Source organism: Melanostigma gelatinosum, assembly GCF_949748355.1.
Source record: "Melanostigma gelatinosum genome assembly, chromosome: 4".
NCBI classification, from domain to species: Eukaryota; Metazoa; Chordata; class Actinopteri; order Perciformes; family Zoarcidae; genus Melanostigma; species Melanostigma gelatinosum.
Window position 1 is genome coordinate 23,217,628 of NC_136637.1, and position 18,304 is coordinate 23,235,931.

General features: G+C 41.7%; 3 protein-coding genes and 1 long non-coding RNA gene across 6 annotated transcripts in view; all 4 read left to right on the top strand.

Moving 5' to 3' along the window:
- The window catches only part of osbpl9 (oxysterol binding protein-like 9), a 28,032-nt gene extending 25,980 nt beyond the window's left edge, over positions 1 to 2,052 (top strand). For all 3 annotated transcript variants that reach the window (XM_079266774.1, XM_079266775.1, XM_079266776.1), the window contains one exon: positions 39 to 2,052. In XM_079266774.1, coding sequence (XP_079122900.1) covers positions 39 to 113 — 75 coding nt within the window. In that variant the 3' untranslated portion in view covers positions 114 to 2,052. The remainder of the gene's footprint in view (positions 1 to 38) is intronic.
- A 674-nt stretch (positions 2,053 to 2,726) lies between these two features.
- On the top strand, positions 2,727 to 6,544 carry LOC306776913. The gene is made up of 13 exons (XR_013771941.1): positions 2,727 to 2,743; positions 3,228 to 3,265; positions 3,392 to 3,439; positions 3,622 to 3,670; positions 4,023 to 4,074; positions 4,259 to 4,307; positions 4,504 to 4,602; positions 5,096 to 5,145; positions 5,340 to 5,379; positions 5,713 to 5,757; positions 5,938 to 5,981; positions 6,161 to 6,189; positions 6,435 to 6,544. It is a non-coding gene; the product is annotated as an uncharacterized lncRNA (long non-coding RNA).
- Positions 6,545 to 7,004: 460 nt separating this feature from the next.
- On the top strand, positions 7,005 to 11,405 carry tor3a (torsin family 3, member A). The gene is made up of 6 exons (XM_079267703.1): positions 7,005 to 7,246; positions 7,414 to 7,539; positions 8,310 to 8,575; positions 9,362 to 9,537; positions 10,021 to 10,145; positions 10,431 to 11,405. Exons 1-6 carry the CDS (start codon positions 7,081 to 7,083, stop codon positions 10,676 to 10,678), a joined length of 1,107 nt encoding a protein of 368 aa, XP_079123829.1. The 5' UTR covers positions 7,005 to 7,080; the 3' UTR covers positions 10,679 to 11,405.
- A 781-nt stretch (positions 11,406 to 12,186) lies between these two features.
- calr (calreticulin) lies at positions 12,187 to 17,691 on the top strand. The gene is made up of 9 exons (XM_079266777.1): positions 12,187 to 12,436; positions 13,013 to 13,114; positions 13,831 to 14,034; positions 14,273 to 14,367; positions 14,482 to 14,691; positions 14,854 to 14,967; positions 15,340 to 15,483; positions 16,135 to 16,227; positions 16,376 to 17,691. The coding sequence occupies exons 1-9, from the start codon at positions 12,343 to 12,345 to the stop codon at positions 16,607 to 16,609; spliced, it is 1,290 nt and encodes a 429-aa protein (XP_079122903.1). The 5' UTR covers positions 12,187 to 12,342; the 3' UTR covers positions 16,610 to 17,691.
- The last annotated feature ends 613 nt before the right edge of the window (positions 17,692 to 18,304 follow it).

Here is an 18,304-nt window from a genome sequence, read left to right on the forward strand (position 1 = left end):
TGATTATAAACAATGTTTTTGCTTGTGTGTTGCTGCAGCTATTCCACGAGGACGGGGAGTGCTGGGTCTACGATGAGCCCCTGTTAAAGAGATTAGCCTCTCAGAGGCAGTGAGAGGACGACGCACACTCTGATACACACAGCATACATATATGCATAAAGAAATGCACACACAGCAGAGTCTTCATAAGAACTCTTTTGCAAAGCCACTTCTTTTCCAAGCCTTGGAATGACTGATGATTGAATATGTACACAGCTTTGCATTTGACTGTAAAACAACAATATGGAAATGAATGAAATCAAATGGAAAAGCATTTAAGATGTAAATGTGAAATACTAGTTAATGCTCCACTCCTTATTTGGGCGATTTCACTTCCACCGATACCCACCGCCAAGACAGGACTCGGCAGTGCACAGTGCAGACGGGAGGGTTGGCACATCTCGTCTCTCAACTCTGTGCGTCAACTTCACGACGGCACCCTCCATCAGCTCCACGGGACGAGCCAGAGCAGCACTCGTTTCCCTACACAAATGTTTTTTTGGGGGGGGGTGGAGGAGGCAAGGGGCGTGTGTCTAATTGATGGTCGATGGTGTTCAAATGAAATAAACCTTGACAAAGAAATCGGCGCTCTACATCTCAGGGAATCTGGTGACTGAGGAAAGAAAGCGGCTGCCCCCTCCGAGAGTCTGACAGCCTTATAACGGTGGAAGTGATGAATCTTAAAAGGGGCGGGGGAGAAATTCTCCGCTTGCCTGCAAGTAGTTGTAACTGTTGTTTATATATAGATATACATATGATGGATACATAAATATATATTCTTTTTTTTTTTCTTTTCTTTTTTCAATGCTCTTTTTGTTTATTTTTCTTTCTGGCAATACTGTAAAAAAATATTTGAGAATATGAACTTGATGGCTTTACATCTTTAGGAATCATTCCATTTACCCTTTTGGTGTTTTGCGTTCCCGTTTCAGGTCAACGTCGTCGCCTATTTGGTCCTTCACACTGTTCACAAGCAAAGCCCGACACAAGCCACAGCGTCTGAACTCACTGATTGGGAGAGTTGTGATGGATTTGTGGAATATATGCAATAAAGAGATCATTAACATTGCTTGTTTAAAGGACAAATATGGGTGTCCATTACGCCAGAAAGATTTAGATAAAAGGCTGAAGGGACTTTCTCTCTGGACAGAACAAACAATCCTCTGAAAATGTTTCCATGTTACCTGAAGGCGTTTATGAACAAATGATTGTTTGCATATTTTTGTCTTTCTGGATTGCTGCTTCATGATGACGTGGAACACTAGGACTGAGTCTGTAGAAGTCTTCCTGTTTCCTCGCCGAACCCACAGACGTCAGACTGGTGGTTCACCTTGATGGTTCACGTGTTGTCCCGGGATGAGGAGAGTGAAAACGAGGAACCAGAGTAGACTTTTGAAACACTGCGGCTTTGAGTCCAGACTGTTCTGCCGGTTCTGTTTTCTCATCAACTTCATTTTCTTTGTCCAATAATTTGTTTAGATCACCACATAGAGGGCAATATTTATCCCACTGTACACTTCTCACTCATTCTCTTATTTACAGCTATATAGATTGGATATAAATGCAATGATATTTGGATGAAAGTCAAAAATAAACAATTTTCACCTGAAGATGCTCAAGAATATCTCTCAATGCAGCTCACATTAGAGATGAATCTGATTGATTTCAATGAAAATGAAGCAAATATGAATCAAGGAACCTGCTGAAGGATCTATGAAGACAGACATATTCCTGGTGCTGTTTGTATGAAAAACTTGCTGGTGAATTTAATCCTCTTAAGCATATAAAAAATGCCTTTAGAAACTAGCCAAATTAAATTCAGTGTCCAAGCTAAATTTGTTAGTTTTTATTTCGTTTGTTCCTCCATGGTATGTCTTTGTAAATTATATTGAATCGAGGCCTTGCCATACATTTCAGTATCACTCAGTGTCGCCTGATAGAGAGCAATCAAAATGTATTTTTTATTTTAATTTTGATCATAACCATTGATTGTATCAGATTTCCCTGTTTATTGATGCATAATATTAAATCTTCATGAGTTTATTGCTGCGGGATATTGTCCTGGTTATTTCAAATGAGCTTTGCCTCAAGTCTGATTTTCACAACATTGTGACAGACTTCAGAGAGGAAAGACTACACGACAGCTGTATTAACGGTCCAGAAACCAACCAGTACTATAAGCTACAAAAACACTAACTGGTGTCAATTAAATGACATTAATTAAGTCAAACAAACTGCATTTGTGAGCATGCACAATGCAATCATAATGTTCTTCAAGCTTGAAACTGGTCCTCTCTACAATACATAGCCAGACGAAGATAAGCTAAAACTACGGGACCAGCCTTACTTGATATTGTGCATTAATTCCCTAAAAAAATTGTAGTTAATTCAATTATGAAAAAACAATTGAAACACTTTGAACCTGGGTCTTTTGGGGTCCATTATGTGAGTATAAGCTCAGTAACATCAAATAAATACATCAATATACGGACCTTGAGTGATTATGTATGTATATTTTTAATAACAATAACTATATATATGTTAAATACTTTTTTTTAACAGTCCTATATGTATTATATTATGTGACACGATTGGCCAGCAGGGGCACTAGCCACTGAACTATTTTTCCCATCAGCCATTGCGACATCTCCTATAAAACCGGTCCGCACCCTCAGATAGTCCTCACTCTTCGACTGCTCAACTGGTAACTATGACTTCAACCTATAGGCCTCATGTCTTGTCTTACTTTATTGTGGTCACATTATTAATGTTAACCTGTGACACCAGGTGGAGACAATATATTTATATGTCCATTATTGTGGTCATGGTCTGTCTTTTGTTTTTGGCTCAATGTGTCTTTTGAGGAAATGTTAATTTTAGTAGCAGGCCTCTACCACGTGCCTTACTGCGACGCTAACTAGCAAACGAGCTAATCTTCCTCTTATCAAATAAGCGCAACCTTGCTGCAGCATTCCCATGATTATATGATGAAATAATGTTGGTAGGGACATCTGATTAAAAGTGAAGAATACCAACATCTCTGACTGCATGGGACAAGGCCTGCTTCTAGTCTGGCTTTAGTTAGCTGCACCGCTAGCTGTTAGCTGCTGCGTGTACAGTACGTGGCAGGATAAACTGCCGTTTAAACTATATTATCTAACTCTAAAATGCAATTTATTTTCTTACAGGCCGTCCGATAGAATCACTACGAGATGGAGCTAAGATGGTAAGCAAGCAGAAATATCTTAATATATTTAAGTTACTGCAGTATAATTTGCTTTTTCCGTTTCACTTATTTTTATTGCAAAAGTTAAATGAGTTCTTTGTAACTTAAAGTGCTTCTTTCCTTCAGGTTGAGAAAGAAGTCTTCAAGTTGTGAACGACTCTGCATACAATGTTGGTAAGTTGCTCTCTTTAGAAAAATGAATTCTACTTCCCCAGTCGGAAGTCGGTGATGTTTTAAGAGTAGTGGACAGATGTGATTTCTGACAAAAGATTTTTACCCTGAGACTTTCAGTTTAGCTATAAGTTTGTCTCAGTATCACCACAATGGTACTAAAGTGTGTGTGTCTCTCTCAACAGGTCTTGAAAGTTGAGTGCCATGCACGAAGTAACTGCAGACGCAAATGAGGTGAGGCTCCATTAACTTAACACGGTTGAGACGGAGTTATGCTTCTCTTAAGTGTCTGCTGATTTTCATAGTGTAAATTTCAACCAGCCTCAGCCTTTATCCCTTTAAGCATGCAGACTTAAAAACATTAAGATATCCACTATGGCTGCACCCGCCACATTAACACACCCAGAGAAGCATCAGTCCGCCTCTTATTCTCCGCGTGCTGCTGTGATGACATTTATTTGCTACTCTCGACAAGATGGATGACGATACTCTCAACCCACCAGTTGACTTATCTGAGGCACAGAAGACTCGTTTCCTTCAGGTTCCAAGATTATAGTGATTGCTCATTATTTGTGTTTCCCTGCAGGTGGTCCTACTGTGGGTCATGTTGACTGTTCAATGATGCATCATTGCAGCAGGTAATGCATTATGTTTTACCCAGCATTCATCTTAAACAAACTGTCAATGATGCTTTTGTTTAAAAAACAATTGGGAATCTCTCTGACAAGAGTGAAAGATAACTTTTGACTGAGTCGGTGCTGACTAAGATAAGCCTTCATAATAAAATGGGAGCTCTTTCTAATAACTGGTCTTGACTTGCAGGTGGTTCTCTGTCCTGGCCTCACATTTAACTTACTTTGCTCACTTGATGGTGAGTGAGATTTTGTGCTTAAAGTACACTTGATAATTAAACACTGGTCTGATACAATGATGATAGCATAGTTCAACAGACTTAAACATGAAGATTATGCGTTTGTCTTTCGCTCCTATCTGATGTGTCAGCCTTTAAAACCAGTGAGGCCACTTGATTTCTACACAGCTTTTTAAAACTTGTTCTCAATTTTCAGGAACAACAATTGGCCAGCAGGGACACTAGCCACTGAACAAGTTTACCCATCAGCCATTGCGACATCTCCTATAGTCCTTGCGCTTCGGCTGCTCAACTGGTAACTATGACTTAAAGACCTCGTGTCTTGGCGTACTTTATTGTAGTCACATTATTTATATTTACCTGTGACACCAGTTGGAGACAAGCTATTTATATGTCTATTGTTGTGGCCGTGTTCTGGCTTTTTTAGCTCAATGTGTCTTTGAAGGAAATAGTAACTTTGGTAGCAGGCCTCTACCACGTGCCTCGCTGTGATGCCAATATTCCTCTTACCTAATAAGAGTGATGTTGCTGCAGCATTTCCATGACTATATGATGACATAATGTTGGTAGGGACATCTGATTCAACGTGAAGAATGCCAACATCTCTGACTGCATGGGAAAGGGCCTGCTTCTAGTCTGGCTTTAGTTAGCGGCACTGCTCGCTGTTTTAGAAAAAAACTGGGAATCTCTGACAATAGTGAAAGAACTTTTGACTGAGCCGGTGCTGGCTAAGAAATGCCTTCATATTAAAATGGGAGCTCTTTCTAATAACTGGTCTTGACTTGCAGGTGGTCCTCTGTCCATGGCTCACGGTTCACTTGGATCCACGTTAAAAAAGGTGTGATTTTGTGCATAGAGTACATTCATAATTTAAAACTCATCTGATACAATGATGATAGCATAGTTCAACAGATTTAACCATGACGATTATGCATTTGTCTTTCGCTCCTATCTGATGTGTCGGCCTCTAAAACCAGGGAGGCCACTAGATTTCTACACAGCTTTTTAAAAATGTATATTCTCCATTTTCAGGCGCAACGATATCACTGGTGGTCCAAAGGGCAAAGTTACGGTGAGTTTAGAGAAGTAAAAGGATCCTTAATGGGCACATTTTCAAAGCGGCCATTTTTACATCTGCAGGTGGTGTCACTTAATGTAAAAAATTGTGTTGATGTGCTATGCCCTGGCCCATCTAAATGAAACGGGGCCACATATGCATGCAAAATGGCTGCTGTGAAAGGGGCCCATGCTGCTTGATACAATGATGATAGCATAGTTCAACTGATTTAACCATGACGAATATGCATTTGTCTTTCGCTCCTATCTGATGTATCAAATGCAGTTGTCATTTAGCCCTTGTGTTAAATACAACAGATGATAACAAATCTCTTCTCTTCCTATCCAGATGTGTAAAACCTTCCTGCTGAAAACGCTTGACCGCCCTGTGTTGGTAAGTATCATCCCACAGATTCGCTTTCTGCAGCTAATGTCATTCAGATGTGATGCCTTTGAATCAGGTCTCTGATCCCGTTGAGGAAATTATAATTCTATCTGATCTGGATTGTTTATTGTAGGACAATAATGAAACACTTTTTTCACCTTGATTTACACGAAGCTCTTCTCCTTGCAGGTGAAATCAGATTGTGAGGACAAAATGTCAGCAGGTCCGCTGAGGTGAGAATACAAATCCTCCCACAAATAAACTAGTGACTTGGGTTCAGTGATGTCTTAACAAATGTCTGACCTGAACTTCTATGTGGAAATTCTGTTACTGAGTAACTCTGTGAATTAAATTGTAATCAACCAAAGTCATTGATTTGTAATAAGGTTGTTTTTATTTTCCTCCTCCCCAGGATGAGCTGGATCTGTCAGCCTGACCATGGTAAGCATTTTAAGTCCTTAATCTAGACTAGTGTCCTCAGTCTTCTATTGGTCAGAGCTAAAGTTTCTGATGGAAGTTCTGTGGATGCCATAAACTCAACACTCTACCTGTGATGAAAAGATTCTGCCAAATGATCTCTCTTGATTATACTCCTACCGTTCCATTATTTTCTGAGGCCGTGTGGTCAGTGAACTGTTTTGTCAGTGTTCCCTGCTTTATTTTAACGAGAAATCTGTCTCCCCTAGAATGAAGCCATGGAGTCCTTGATGACCTGAGGCCCAGTCGTGAACCTGAGAAGATAAAGAAAGTTGTATTATGTTGGGACATAATTGTGTCAATAAATGACCAAAACCAATGCTGCCTGTTGTGTGTTCTCTTCAGAGTTTAATCTGCACTACTTGGATTGTCCATATCTCCTAATTGCTTGACATAAATGGTGGCGTGTAAATAAACAAGTTCTTGGTAAGCACATTAACGGGAAGTGACGTTTATGACACCGGAAATGATGCACTTAAGGACCGTTGCATACATGTGTAACTATCCAGAAATGGTCTCTACCTCAGGCTGTTTCATTAGAGACCGTCAGAGCACAACATTACACAAGTTATATTTTCTACTTATGGGTTATTTCGGCGGCTGTCAATGTTACGCTGCAGTTTAAAAAAAACCCGGAGCCCGAAAGCGGTGATTCCCTTTGAAGACGGACGGAGCTTGGTGTGCGCATGCGCCGTAGACCAGCTGCGAAACCCGCCCCACCGTCACCATTGAAGGGGCGAGTGTTAAATATCCCAGTGTGCAGGCCCCCAATAAACGGCGGTGTTTGCATAAACCGGAGCGCCTCAACGCGGTGCTCAGTCGAGCTTCGGCCGCATCGGACCATCCTCTTCACCGATGTTTGTGCGGTGGTTGCTGCCTGTGCTCCTGGCTCTGTCCGCAGAGGCAGACTACTTCCAATTCGAAAGTATTTCCAATGTTTCTATTTACTATTTCAATTATATTTATTGCAATATATGGGAGGGAGATTGTCAGCCCAACCAGGACGATGCGACACAGCAAGGTAAGATGTCGGGAAAGCTTTTCTATCACACGCTATGTAGCCTACTGCTTGTCAAATTGACCACAAATGGAAACGTATCCGGTATGCGCGCTACATTACACTGTTGGCAATTTCCTCTGATCCTGACTTACACTTCTGATATATAACAGTGGTTGTCTTGATGTTAGCCGTTCCTACCAGGAACCTTTGGGCAGGTTTTTCTCAGGACTACACCAGCCTGCTGCATCAGTGGTACTGTAGTCTGGGCCAGTGCTGTGAATCTGGAGACTGCAGGATAACCAACAACATCTCAGGTATCACACTCCAGCTCGGTGCATGTGAGGGTCTGAGTGAGCTGCAGTCAGCATTAGTGTAAATCTCATTTACTCTTTTATTCAGTGTCGTTACAACATGGTTAGTAGCTCGATATGTACCGTATCAGATTTCAGAAAGAGAATTGGACCTGGTGCTTATAACTATACTCTATTGGTCTGTTGTAGAGATTTACAGCTTTCTTCTAAAATGTAGCATACAGTGTGCATCTTTTGAAGGGTTTTCTAACAATGACATCAGGATTATACACATTGGATTAATAGTATATTTGACTTCACATGGACTTCTAACAATATACTGGGCAGAATATTTTTTATTGTGGCATTATAATGCCATTTTTAGACATTAAGGAAAGTGAGTAAAAGCCAAGATAAGGGATTTGGAATGCCTTGCTCTTTAGTGGTCCTGTTGTAGTTGCACCCATAATAAGTTAGCAAGTTTAATTCCATGTATTATCTGTTAAAATGAATAGTTACGGTAAATACTTTAGTTGCTTGCCATTCGTGTCCTTTGACATTGAATACAAGACATTGACAATATTGTCTGACAAAGACTTCAGTTGAAACCTTAGTGAACATCTCTGCTTAACTGTAGAAGCACACAGAGATGTGTATACAGAGAACAAAGATACATGAAAACAGTTTTGCACCTTGTAGAACTTTCCCAACTTAAATGCAATAGCAGTGTAACTCTGCTAGGACTAATTATCTATCTGCTGCTGCCATTTTTACACTCTTGTGCACACGTGCAGGTCTGGCAAGGGACCTTCAGACAAAGCTCCACGGGCAGCACCTGGTCCAGTCTGTGGTTCTGAAAGCCATCCAGGGTTTCATCAACAACCCAGAGTCCAACAAGCCGCTGACACTCTCCTTCCATGGCTGGTCCGGCACCGGAAAGAACTTTGTGGCCCGGGTCATCGCTGATAACCTGTACCGCGACGGGGTGAAGAGCGAGTGTGTCCGACTGTTCATCGCCCCGTTCCACTTCCCACATGCCAGGCTGGTGGACACGTACAAGGTAAGACATGCAGAGCACAGAGTGTATTGTCCTGTGCCAGAAACATGTTTGCAGTGACTCCCTGCTTGCTCATTTAGATTAGTTTAGTTTGTGTGTTGTACTTTTGCGTATCAATGATAACCGTCTGGACAGATGCTTCAAATCAAACATTGGTCCTACACGTACTGAAATGTTTGGCTTTTTGGAACCTGGCGTTCGTCCAACCAGGTCTCAGGTGCCAGCGTGATCCCGCCGACACACATTTTTACACAATCGCTGAATTCGATTTCAAAATAATGTTGACACAGTGTTGTTAAACAAATGAATCCAGATGTAACAGGGTATAGTACGCATGATAACCTTTCAACCCGAATACTATCAAAGTCTGCAGAGTCTGCATATGTGGACATTTCTGCTATGTGACTTGACACGGTCTCCTTTATACAGTAGATTTAGATGGTTAAAGACAGAAATAAATCATAAAACATTTAAATTACCGTTTGTACCTTAAGACTAAAGTGCAGTAGAAAATGTATCTTATTGTCCTATTACTTTAAACGGTCTGCATACTATATTCAAAGCATTAATATCGCAAAAAATATATATATTTGCTCTGTAAAGATATAATGGAGTAATGCCTACCTGAGCAGAGAATGAAGTCTCTCTCCCTCTGTAATAGATAGCAGTAGATATGCTCTGAATTTTGCATTGAGCACCTTTAGTATCTCATATATAAGTGTAAATGATCGTAATGATAAAGTCTGAATTGATTTTTAACTGTGGTTTGGTCCTCCTCTCTGTTTCCAGGGCCAGTTGAGAGAGGCGATCCGGGACATGGTGTTACGCTGCCCTCAGACTCTCTTCATCTTCGACGAGGCTGAGAAGCTTCACCCAGGCCTCATTGATGCCATCAAACCCTACATGGATCATTACGACAACGTAGACGGAGTCAGCTACCGCAGAGCCATCTTCCTCTTCCTCAGGTTGGTTTGTGTATCGGGCACGTCCTGTCGGTTGAAGCTGGGTCAAAAACTCCGAATGTGTTGCGCCTCTGTCGCTGGTATTCTGGCAGCTGATCTGAAATAAAGAAACGCATTTTTCAATACACGATGTAGGAGAGGCCTCGGATCACTAAAACCGATACAATATCACATGTTAAATATTCATCTAGAATTCTGAAAGCTTACAAAAACTTTCAGGTGATTACACATAAATGAAGACATAGTTATGAATATTATATTATTAGTAGTACTTTGCTAATAAATCCCCCTAAATCATACACACCGACCCTTTAGGTATAAAGCTCACGTGTTTAAAGACAGTATGCAAACAAAAAGCCAATCCTCATCTGTTATACTGATGCAGTGAACCAAACCAGAAAGAAGAAAAAAATCTAAATTCTCCATGAACGTCGTCAACCTCACAGATTTCCCATCATGTTTTCTGCGTGCCTGTTGTCTCTACAGTAATATTGGTGGCGCTACGATCAATGACGTAGCGCTGGACTACTGGCACTCCGGTCAAAATCGAGAGGACATTGGTATGGAAGACCTGGAGCATCGTCTACGAGCTGAAACTATGGAGTCGCATGGTATGCTCTCTCAGCCGCTTTCCAGATGTTCAGCTCTGCTCAGCAGTTTAACTCCTCAGCAGTTTAATTGTCAACTTTAACTCTCTGCCATTTCATCCTGGGCAGGAAGTGAACCATTTTAATAGTGGGTTAATAGTAAGCATAGAGCTGCAGCCTGGAGTATTGATTCTTGGATCAGTGATAAAAGCAACTCTCTGACATTAAAGCAAGTCTTTTCTAGCGTAATACAAAACATGGATTGGTGGCGCTTTAATTGTGATTTCTAAGCATGGTTCTCTTTCCCAGGTGGGTTTGCTCAAAGCGAGCTGATGTCTGGCCACTTGATCGACTTCTTCGTGCCGTTCCTGCCTCTGGAGTACCGCCATGTCAAGCTCTGTGCGCGGGACGCATACGCAGCACGTGGCCTGGAGACGGATGAAGCGACGCTGGATGAGGTAGCCAAGGCGATGCTGTATGTCCCCAAAGAGGAGAGACTGTTCTCAGCACAGGGATGCAAATCCATCCCCCAGCGGATCAACTTCTTTCTCCCTTAGAAGGAGCGACAGACCGATAGACAGCGAAAGAGAGGCTGGGAGGAGGTGTGAGATTGCTTTACCAGCCCATCTGCGTACAGAGCCACAGCGGAGATGTGTCCTCTCTGCTCTGCTCTACGTACTCTCCCCCAACAGATACGACACGTGTCTGTCCAGGTCCTCCAGAGAAGGCCAGACAGCAGGACTGATGCAGTATGAAAGAGTAGAGCAGCTCGACTCATCCTGCAGACATGAGTAGTGCCAGACGGTCATCGTGTGCAGTGTGGGCTGCTCTTCTTCACCTGCCTGGTTTAAATCCTCACAGCATCAAGACGGAGAATTAGACAGTTGTAACGGTTTTGCAGTGTATGTCATGGAGAGGTACTGATACACTTTTTGTCTCATTGTTTATGTCTGTTCACCTTGGCCAACGTCTTCGTTGCACTGTTTTTAAAGTTTGACTTCATACTTCTCGTGTTGTTTTTTGCCTGTAACACATAGTGCTACAATTAGCACTGATTATTTATTGACCAACCTGAGTTGTGCCATAGTTCAACATCTTACTGTCCCAGATTATTATGTGTGGAGTTTGTTTGAATAAACATTTGATGGTAAAGTAAGGTAAATATTAAATGGCACTGTAGTGTGAACGGTGTGGATGTGTAACAGCTAACGTACGTGGTACTGTGATGCAAATGTTACTTGAAATTGTTACTGAAAATTTGAGTACACGCCTGAAAAGCAATAAATCGATTGAATAACCGTGCTTTTATTCTATTTTTAATCGTTAGTTAATATTGTTTCACATGTCTTGGTGTCGTCATCATTGCTGTTCATTTTGGGCAGAGTTAACTAATTTGTTTTCATTCAATGACTTGCTTTAACACTTGCATTCACTTTCAAGTACTCTCACACAGGGTTGGTCTGAGGTTGTCTGCTTTAGTGCCAAAGCTCAGGGTCATGTCCCAAGAACATGAAAGGAAATGTCAGAAATGGTTTTATGAAAATAAACATCCACAGTAAACCAACAGAAGTTTATTTAATGCATTCATTTAAGAGGATTCTTTTGTCGAATAAACTTCGATTGTAATGTGTCTTCATGGTGCTTACCATCTATCTATTTCTTTAAATCGTGCAACAGCACGCAAGGGTGGTTAAAAAATAAAACGGAACATCCTAAACAAATCCAGAGCTAACCGGTTGTCAACATGAGACAATGCACAATTGTATTTCAAGGCAGCATATGTCAAATTACAACATTTTCTCTATCTTCCAATACATTAAAAAACTGTTGTGTTACTGATTTTACGTTGATTTGAATCCGGGACTCCATACATATATGATTCAGCTACGCGCATCACTCTTCCTTGGGCGTGTATCAAGCAAACGCGTGGTCTGCACCCATTGGCCACAGTAGTTATCCATCCAGATTTCCTCCCCTCTGATTGGCCGAAACGAGTAACGCTTCCTCATTGAGGTTCAAAGCCCTCGTCCAATCAGATTCAGACATCTGTTCCGAGCCGAGAGGAGAGCAGCGGCAGCCTCTCAACGCTTTCCACTGTAACGTTACTGTATTAGAGACTGGACCGACGAACAACGCCTGCTCCGTCACATAGACAGATTACATCGATTCATTTGTACTTATAGTCGTAATTTTATTCGTCGCGGTGCTTCAGCTCGTCACAATGACAGCTCTGTCGCTGCTTTTGTTGGCCGTTTCGGCCGCATCTGTCCTGGCCGAGTCCGCTGTGTATTTGCGAGAGGAATTTGAAGATGGGGGTGAGGTCCTTTTTCTATTTAATCATACCTAACGCTACATTATTTCATTTTTTTGTTGTTGCTGTGATTCGTTGAAACGTGTTTTAAATATATTAGACATCACAATATTAAATCAGTGCATGAGTGGTGGGTTTGATTTTTTAAAATTTTTATATGACATCTCGTAATTTGACCATTTATGTGTGTCTGTATGCACATAGTCCCATTTACATTGGCACCATTCATCTTTTGACCTGTCTCCCCTCCCTTCCTCCTCGTCCTCTCCATTTTACCCCCCCCCCCCCCCCCAGCTGTCATCAAACCCTGCCTGTCTCCCCATCCCCCTCCTGCACATCTCTCCCGTGGCCATTCACTGTTTCCCTTCTTTACCTTATCTGTCTTGTTCTCTCACCGCCGGCCTCATGACAAAGCAAGAGGTGTAGATAGTGAAGGCGGCCACCCGATGCATTGCATGCCCCTGCAGCGCATCCCGTTCCTCGTGCACCTGCACCGATGCATCATCGGTGGTGGATTAGCAGCCTGTGAGTGTGTTAACAGTGGCTGCTGTGCAGCTGAAACCTACTCTTGTTCGTGCAGATGCCTGGAAGAGTCGCTGGGTGGAATCCAAGCACAAGTCTGACTACGGCGAGTTGGTCCTGAGTGCAGGGAAGTTCTACGGAGATGCAGAGAAAGACAAAGGTGAGTGGAAACCTTAAATCGCGTGCACCCACTGTGGATCAGTGCAAGGCGGTTAACTCCCACATTGTTTTGTAGATTAAGGGTGTGTATCCTGTTTGTCTGCGGTCTTGAGGAGATTTAGGGAGTGAGATTTAGGGAGTGATTTGACAAGGATATAGTGGGTTTCATTTGGGTTTTATTGTCTTTAAAGGACCATCAATTCTTCAGTTGTTCATGTGACATTTGATGGCGGCACAATACAGAGAAAATGTAACAGAAGTACATTTTTAGAAGTAAAATCTAAATCTACACTCTTTCTCCCCGACTCTGAGATTAGAGCTGGGGGTGAGTGACACTTTTTAACGTCTGAGCAGAGTTCAGATGACGCTGAACTAGTGACTGAGCCTGTGTGCTCATACAGTATGTCAGTCTTGTTTGGGTTATTCTCCCCAAATGAGATTACTCTGAATGTAGGGCGTCTAGCAGTGAATCGGAAATCACTATGGGTGCTGTCAGAGTGTCTCAGAGTTGTTCCATTATTCACTCTCTGTGGAGCAGCTCCAGGATTCGACTCTAATGACATCATCACAACAGGCTGCTGTAAAACCTGACTTGTTGAAATTCAGGCATTAAACATAATCCGAACAGTTTAATAGAACGCCGGTGACTTAAACGTAATGCTGGGTCTTCCCTTAATGCAGATGCATTGCAGTAAGATTTCCTTTATTTCGCCGCAGGTCTGCAGACGAGCCAGGACGCCCGCTTCTACGCGTCGTCATACCGTTTCGATGACTTCAGCAACCAGGGCGAGCCGCTGGTCCTCCAGCTCACTGTGAAACATGAGCAGAGCATTGACTGTGGTGGAGGCTACATTAAACTGTTCCCCTCTGGCCTCAACCAGGAGGACATGCACGGAGACTCCGTCTACAACATCATGTTCGGTGAGTGTGGATAGTTTCAACAGTGGACCAAAGGACTGCGTCGCTTTTCTTTATCCTTTCAGTGGACAGTGCAAGTCATCTTGACAATTTTGGTGGCACTTTTCTTCGCATTATGTTAAAAAGTGTATTGAATATTAATTTAAGATGGAGTTTAGATATTACTTATCCCCTACCCCCTTGGGTTTGCCTAGTTTCTACTCTCCATGTTTTTTACTTCTTTATTTGTTTGCTTGTTCAGGTCCCGACATTTGTGGCCCCGGCACAAAGAAGGTTCATGTCATCTTCAACTACCAAGGCAAGAACCATCTGATTAACAAAGACATCAGGTGCAAGGTGAGAGATCAATAAATGGTTCTTTGTTTTTTACATTTACATCACGTTCTAAAGTTTTCCATGTAAATCACTCATGAATCTAATGCAATCAGACTGACAACACTGTTATTACAGGATGACGAGTACACCCACTTGTACACGCTGATTGTCAACCCTGACAACACTTACGAGGTCAAGATCGACAATAAGAAGGTTGAGTCCGGCAATCTGGAGGATGACTGGGACTTCCTGCCTCCCAAAAAAGTGAAGGACCCTGAAGCCAAAAAGCCAGAGGACTGGGATGACCGGGAGCAGGTTGCCGACCCTGACGATAACAAACCAGAGGTCAGCAGGCGTTAGCCACCCGGGAAATCGATTCGTTCGTATTTTTCAGAATCCTTTTGGGGACATTTTTCTCCGACTGATACACATTTATCTTTTGCAGCATTGACTTCATTTGCATGAAAGCCGTATGTGTTTTTAATGTCTTTCTTATGTCTTTGGTAGGACTGGGACCAGCCAGAGAACATCCCAGACCCTGATGCTAAGAAGCCCGACGACTGGGATGAAGAGATGGACGGAGAGTGGGAGCCACCTATGGTCGCTAACCCCGAGTACAAGGTAACGGCAAACATTTTCAGTCAATAGGTTACACTACCGCTGTGTCCAAAATAACTCTATAATACTCTATTAACACCATTTCATGTGAGTGTCCAATATCTCAGTATAAAACATGCATACATGCATCACACAGCATCCTCAATGACTCCCACAGTGTAACAAAAACTGTATTTTCCAGAGCAAGTACACCACTTTTTGATAAATATCCTACAGTGCAATTTTTCACCGTTCCATAGATATGAAAATTACAGTTACCCAATCCACAAGTGGAGCATGAGTAAATAAAGGTGTGATTTTGGACACAGCCTGGTTCAACACAAATAAAGCTTGAGTTGTAGTTGTGCCAACAATATTTACTGTGCGTGTTGATAGGGTGAGTGGAAGCCCAGTGAGATCAACAATCCCGCCTACAAGGGCAAGTGGACCCACCCTGAGATTGACAACCCGGAGTACACAGCCGATCCTGAGATCTACAAATACGACAGCGTCGGCGTGATTGGACTCGACTTGTGGCAGGTAAGAACACACTGTAGCTGACTGTCTCAGTTACAGGCCAGCACAATTAATCCACATTTTATCGAAAGCACAATTTGGCCTGCTGCTGTTTTTATAATCGCAGGAGGCGCAGTATTTGTTAGAGGGGGACTTTGTGTAATAATACCATTTTTTTTGATTCAATGTAGTCCTGCTGCAGAGGTTTCCTTGGCTGATCATATTCTACAGACTTAATAAAACGTCTTTGTTTGCTGCAGATACTCGCAACAATCACAACATAAGCCTTTCAATGAAAATGAGAATAATGATGTCAACATGTTCATTGCCTCTAATATCGCAAAGCCTATTGCAATATCAGTCAAAGAAATCCCCTCCAAGTTGTATTTATTTACTGAATAACAAAGAATTTTCTAAAATGATCAACAACAAAGTAGTATGTGAATTGTACTTTTAATTCTACTCATCCAGGAAGAGGAACATTTTACTTGCACAGTAGACTTATTTTCAGTTAAAGACACTTGACATGTTTAATGTTTGAGTTTCTTTTCGATTTCAAATGTGAGATAATATCTTAGAAATGAAGATACTCCGGAGATAGAAGTAACTTTTCTTTTATTGGATTTGTTTGCATGAAGCACCTGACAGTGAAATGTGGACTTCTTTTTGATTTAGGTCAAGTCTGGTACCATCTTTGATAACTTCCTGATCACCAACGACCCAACCCTGGCAGAGGAAGTAGGGAACGACACATGGGGTAAAACTAAGGTCAGCCCAGAACTTTTATCTTAAGCCAGGCGTGTATCCGCATTGAATTGCTTGGTGGGTGTAGCATTAAGTAAGGTTGTCTGTAGACGGCCAGTCACACAGATAGGATCACTTGTTCATTTGTTGTCTTCGTGTGAAACGTCTCCAGGATGCAGAGAAGAAGATGAAGGAAAGCCAAGAAGAGGAGGAGAGAAAGAAACGTGAGGAAGATGACAAGCAGAGGGGAGAGGAGGCAAAGGAGGAAGAAGAGGAGGAAGAGGAGAAAGAAGAGGAGGGAGATGAAGAAGAAGAAGAAGATGAAGAAGAGGAGGAGGGAGAAGAACAGGAGGAGGAAGAAGAGGACGATGAAGGCACAGACTCTAAACTCAAGGACGAGTTATAAACGCCATGCAGGAACTAACTGTCAATGAGCCATTGGAACAAGGCTGGAGGCCGATGAGAGGATAGACCCTCATGACTGACACCCTGGGGTGGGGTTGGGTGGGATGGGGTTTTCCATTTGTTTGTTTACAAAGCAAGGGAGTAGGTGAAAAAGGGCAATTATTGTTCCGTTTCCTGTTTCCATGTGCTACTACTACTACTACTATTGTTGTTATTATTATTATTATGAAATGAGGAATAGTGATAGAAAGAAGGAAGATGTCAAGACAGGAAATCAAATCCATCAGCTAAATTGTTTTGCCCAACAGAAATGTATATCATTTGTTTTCTTCAAAACCTGTTTTTTTATGAAGTATAATGTTGTGGTGACATGAGAAGCTATATTTGGTACATGGATGATACCATGAAAATGTTCTGTTTACCTCATGTGTTAGTCTTATTAATGTGTCCTGTTTTTTGTTGTTGTTTTGTTTAGCTTTTGCTGTCAATCATGTCACTTTGTCTCATGGCCTCCTTTTTAAAAAAGCTTCGTCAATCTCAAACGATTCGAGAGGGTTGGACACCATCACACATGTTATTTTACCCGCTCTTATTTGAATGTCTTGATTTGAACAAGGGTTAATGGCATTAGGACTGACACAATACATCTGACAACCTGTCGTCCATGGGATGGTAATCCAGGGCGCTTTAAGGTGAAATCCCTTGCATAGTTTTGTACTGTATAGTTAACACGTTTTTCACTTCAATGCATATACTGTAGTCTTGTGTGTCTAAATAAAGTGTGCTCAAACGCAGATGTTCAGTGAGAGCACTCCAGTAGCAGGTAAGCTTCCGTTCATTTGGTACGTGTTCACTCACAGTCGGCGTACACAACCACTTCTCCTCATATTTTGATGCTGATACCGCTGCACTGCTGTACCCCCCCCCCCCCCCCCCCACTACACTGTCCCAAACAGTCTGAGAGATGATGCTTTTGTAAAAAGACACATTTTGTACTAATGGTAGTCATTGAAGTGGGAAAATTTCCATGTTGCTGTGTTAAAAAAAAAAACAAGATGTTCTGTCCAATAAAATGAGCAGATGTCTTCCTCAGGTTTTGTTTTGGTCGTGGCTTTTTACTTTGAATGCAAACCTTTACATGGATAACACAGGCCTGTCGCACATTTACATTTGTTTCCCTGTTATTTGACTTATCGATAGTTACTTTATAACAGAGGTGGAAAGTAACCAAATACATTTCCAACAATTAGCAGATACTTGTGTCGGTACTTGTGTATTTTTCATTCACTCCACGACATTTCAGAGGGAAATGTACTTTTTACATTTATCTGACTGCTATAGTTACTTTGCAGAATCAGCATTTATACAAAATAGCACATAAAATAATCATTTTATTAGTCCTGCAGTGGGGAAATGTACAGGATTACAGCAACACAGTGGATAGTGCAAACAAGAGACATAGTCAAAAACAAGTATTATAAATAAGTAATAAAACAGTAAAGAATATTAAGTCAGTAAAAAAATCCACAATAACTAAAATAGACAGACAGAGTAATTGTGTTGCACAGATGTTGAGTGTTGTGATATTATGAATGGATTAAACTACACAACACTATATACAGTAGTTAACATTAGCTCCACCTAATGGTAGTAATGACAATATAACAGTAAACATGTGACAAGGGCATTTTAGCAT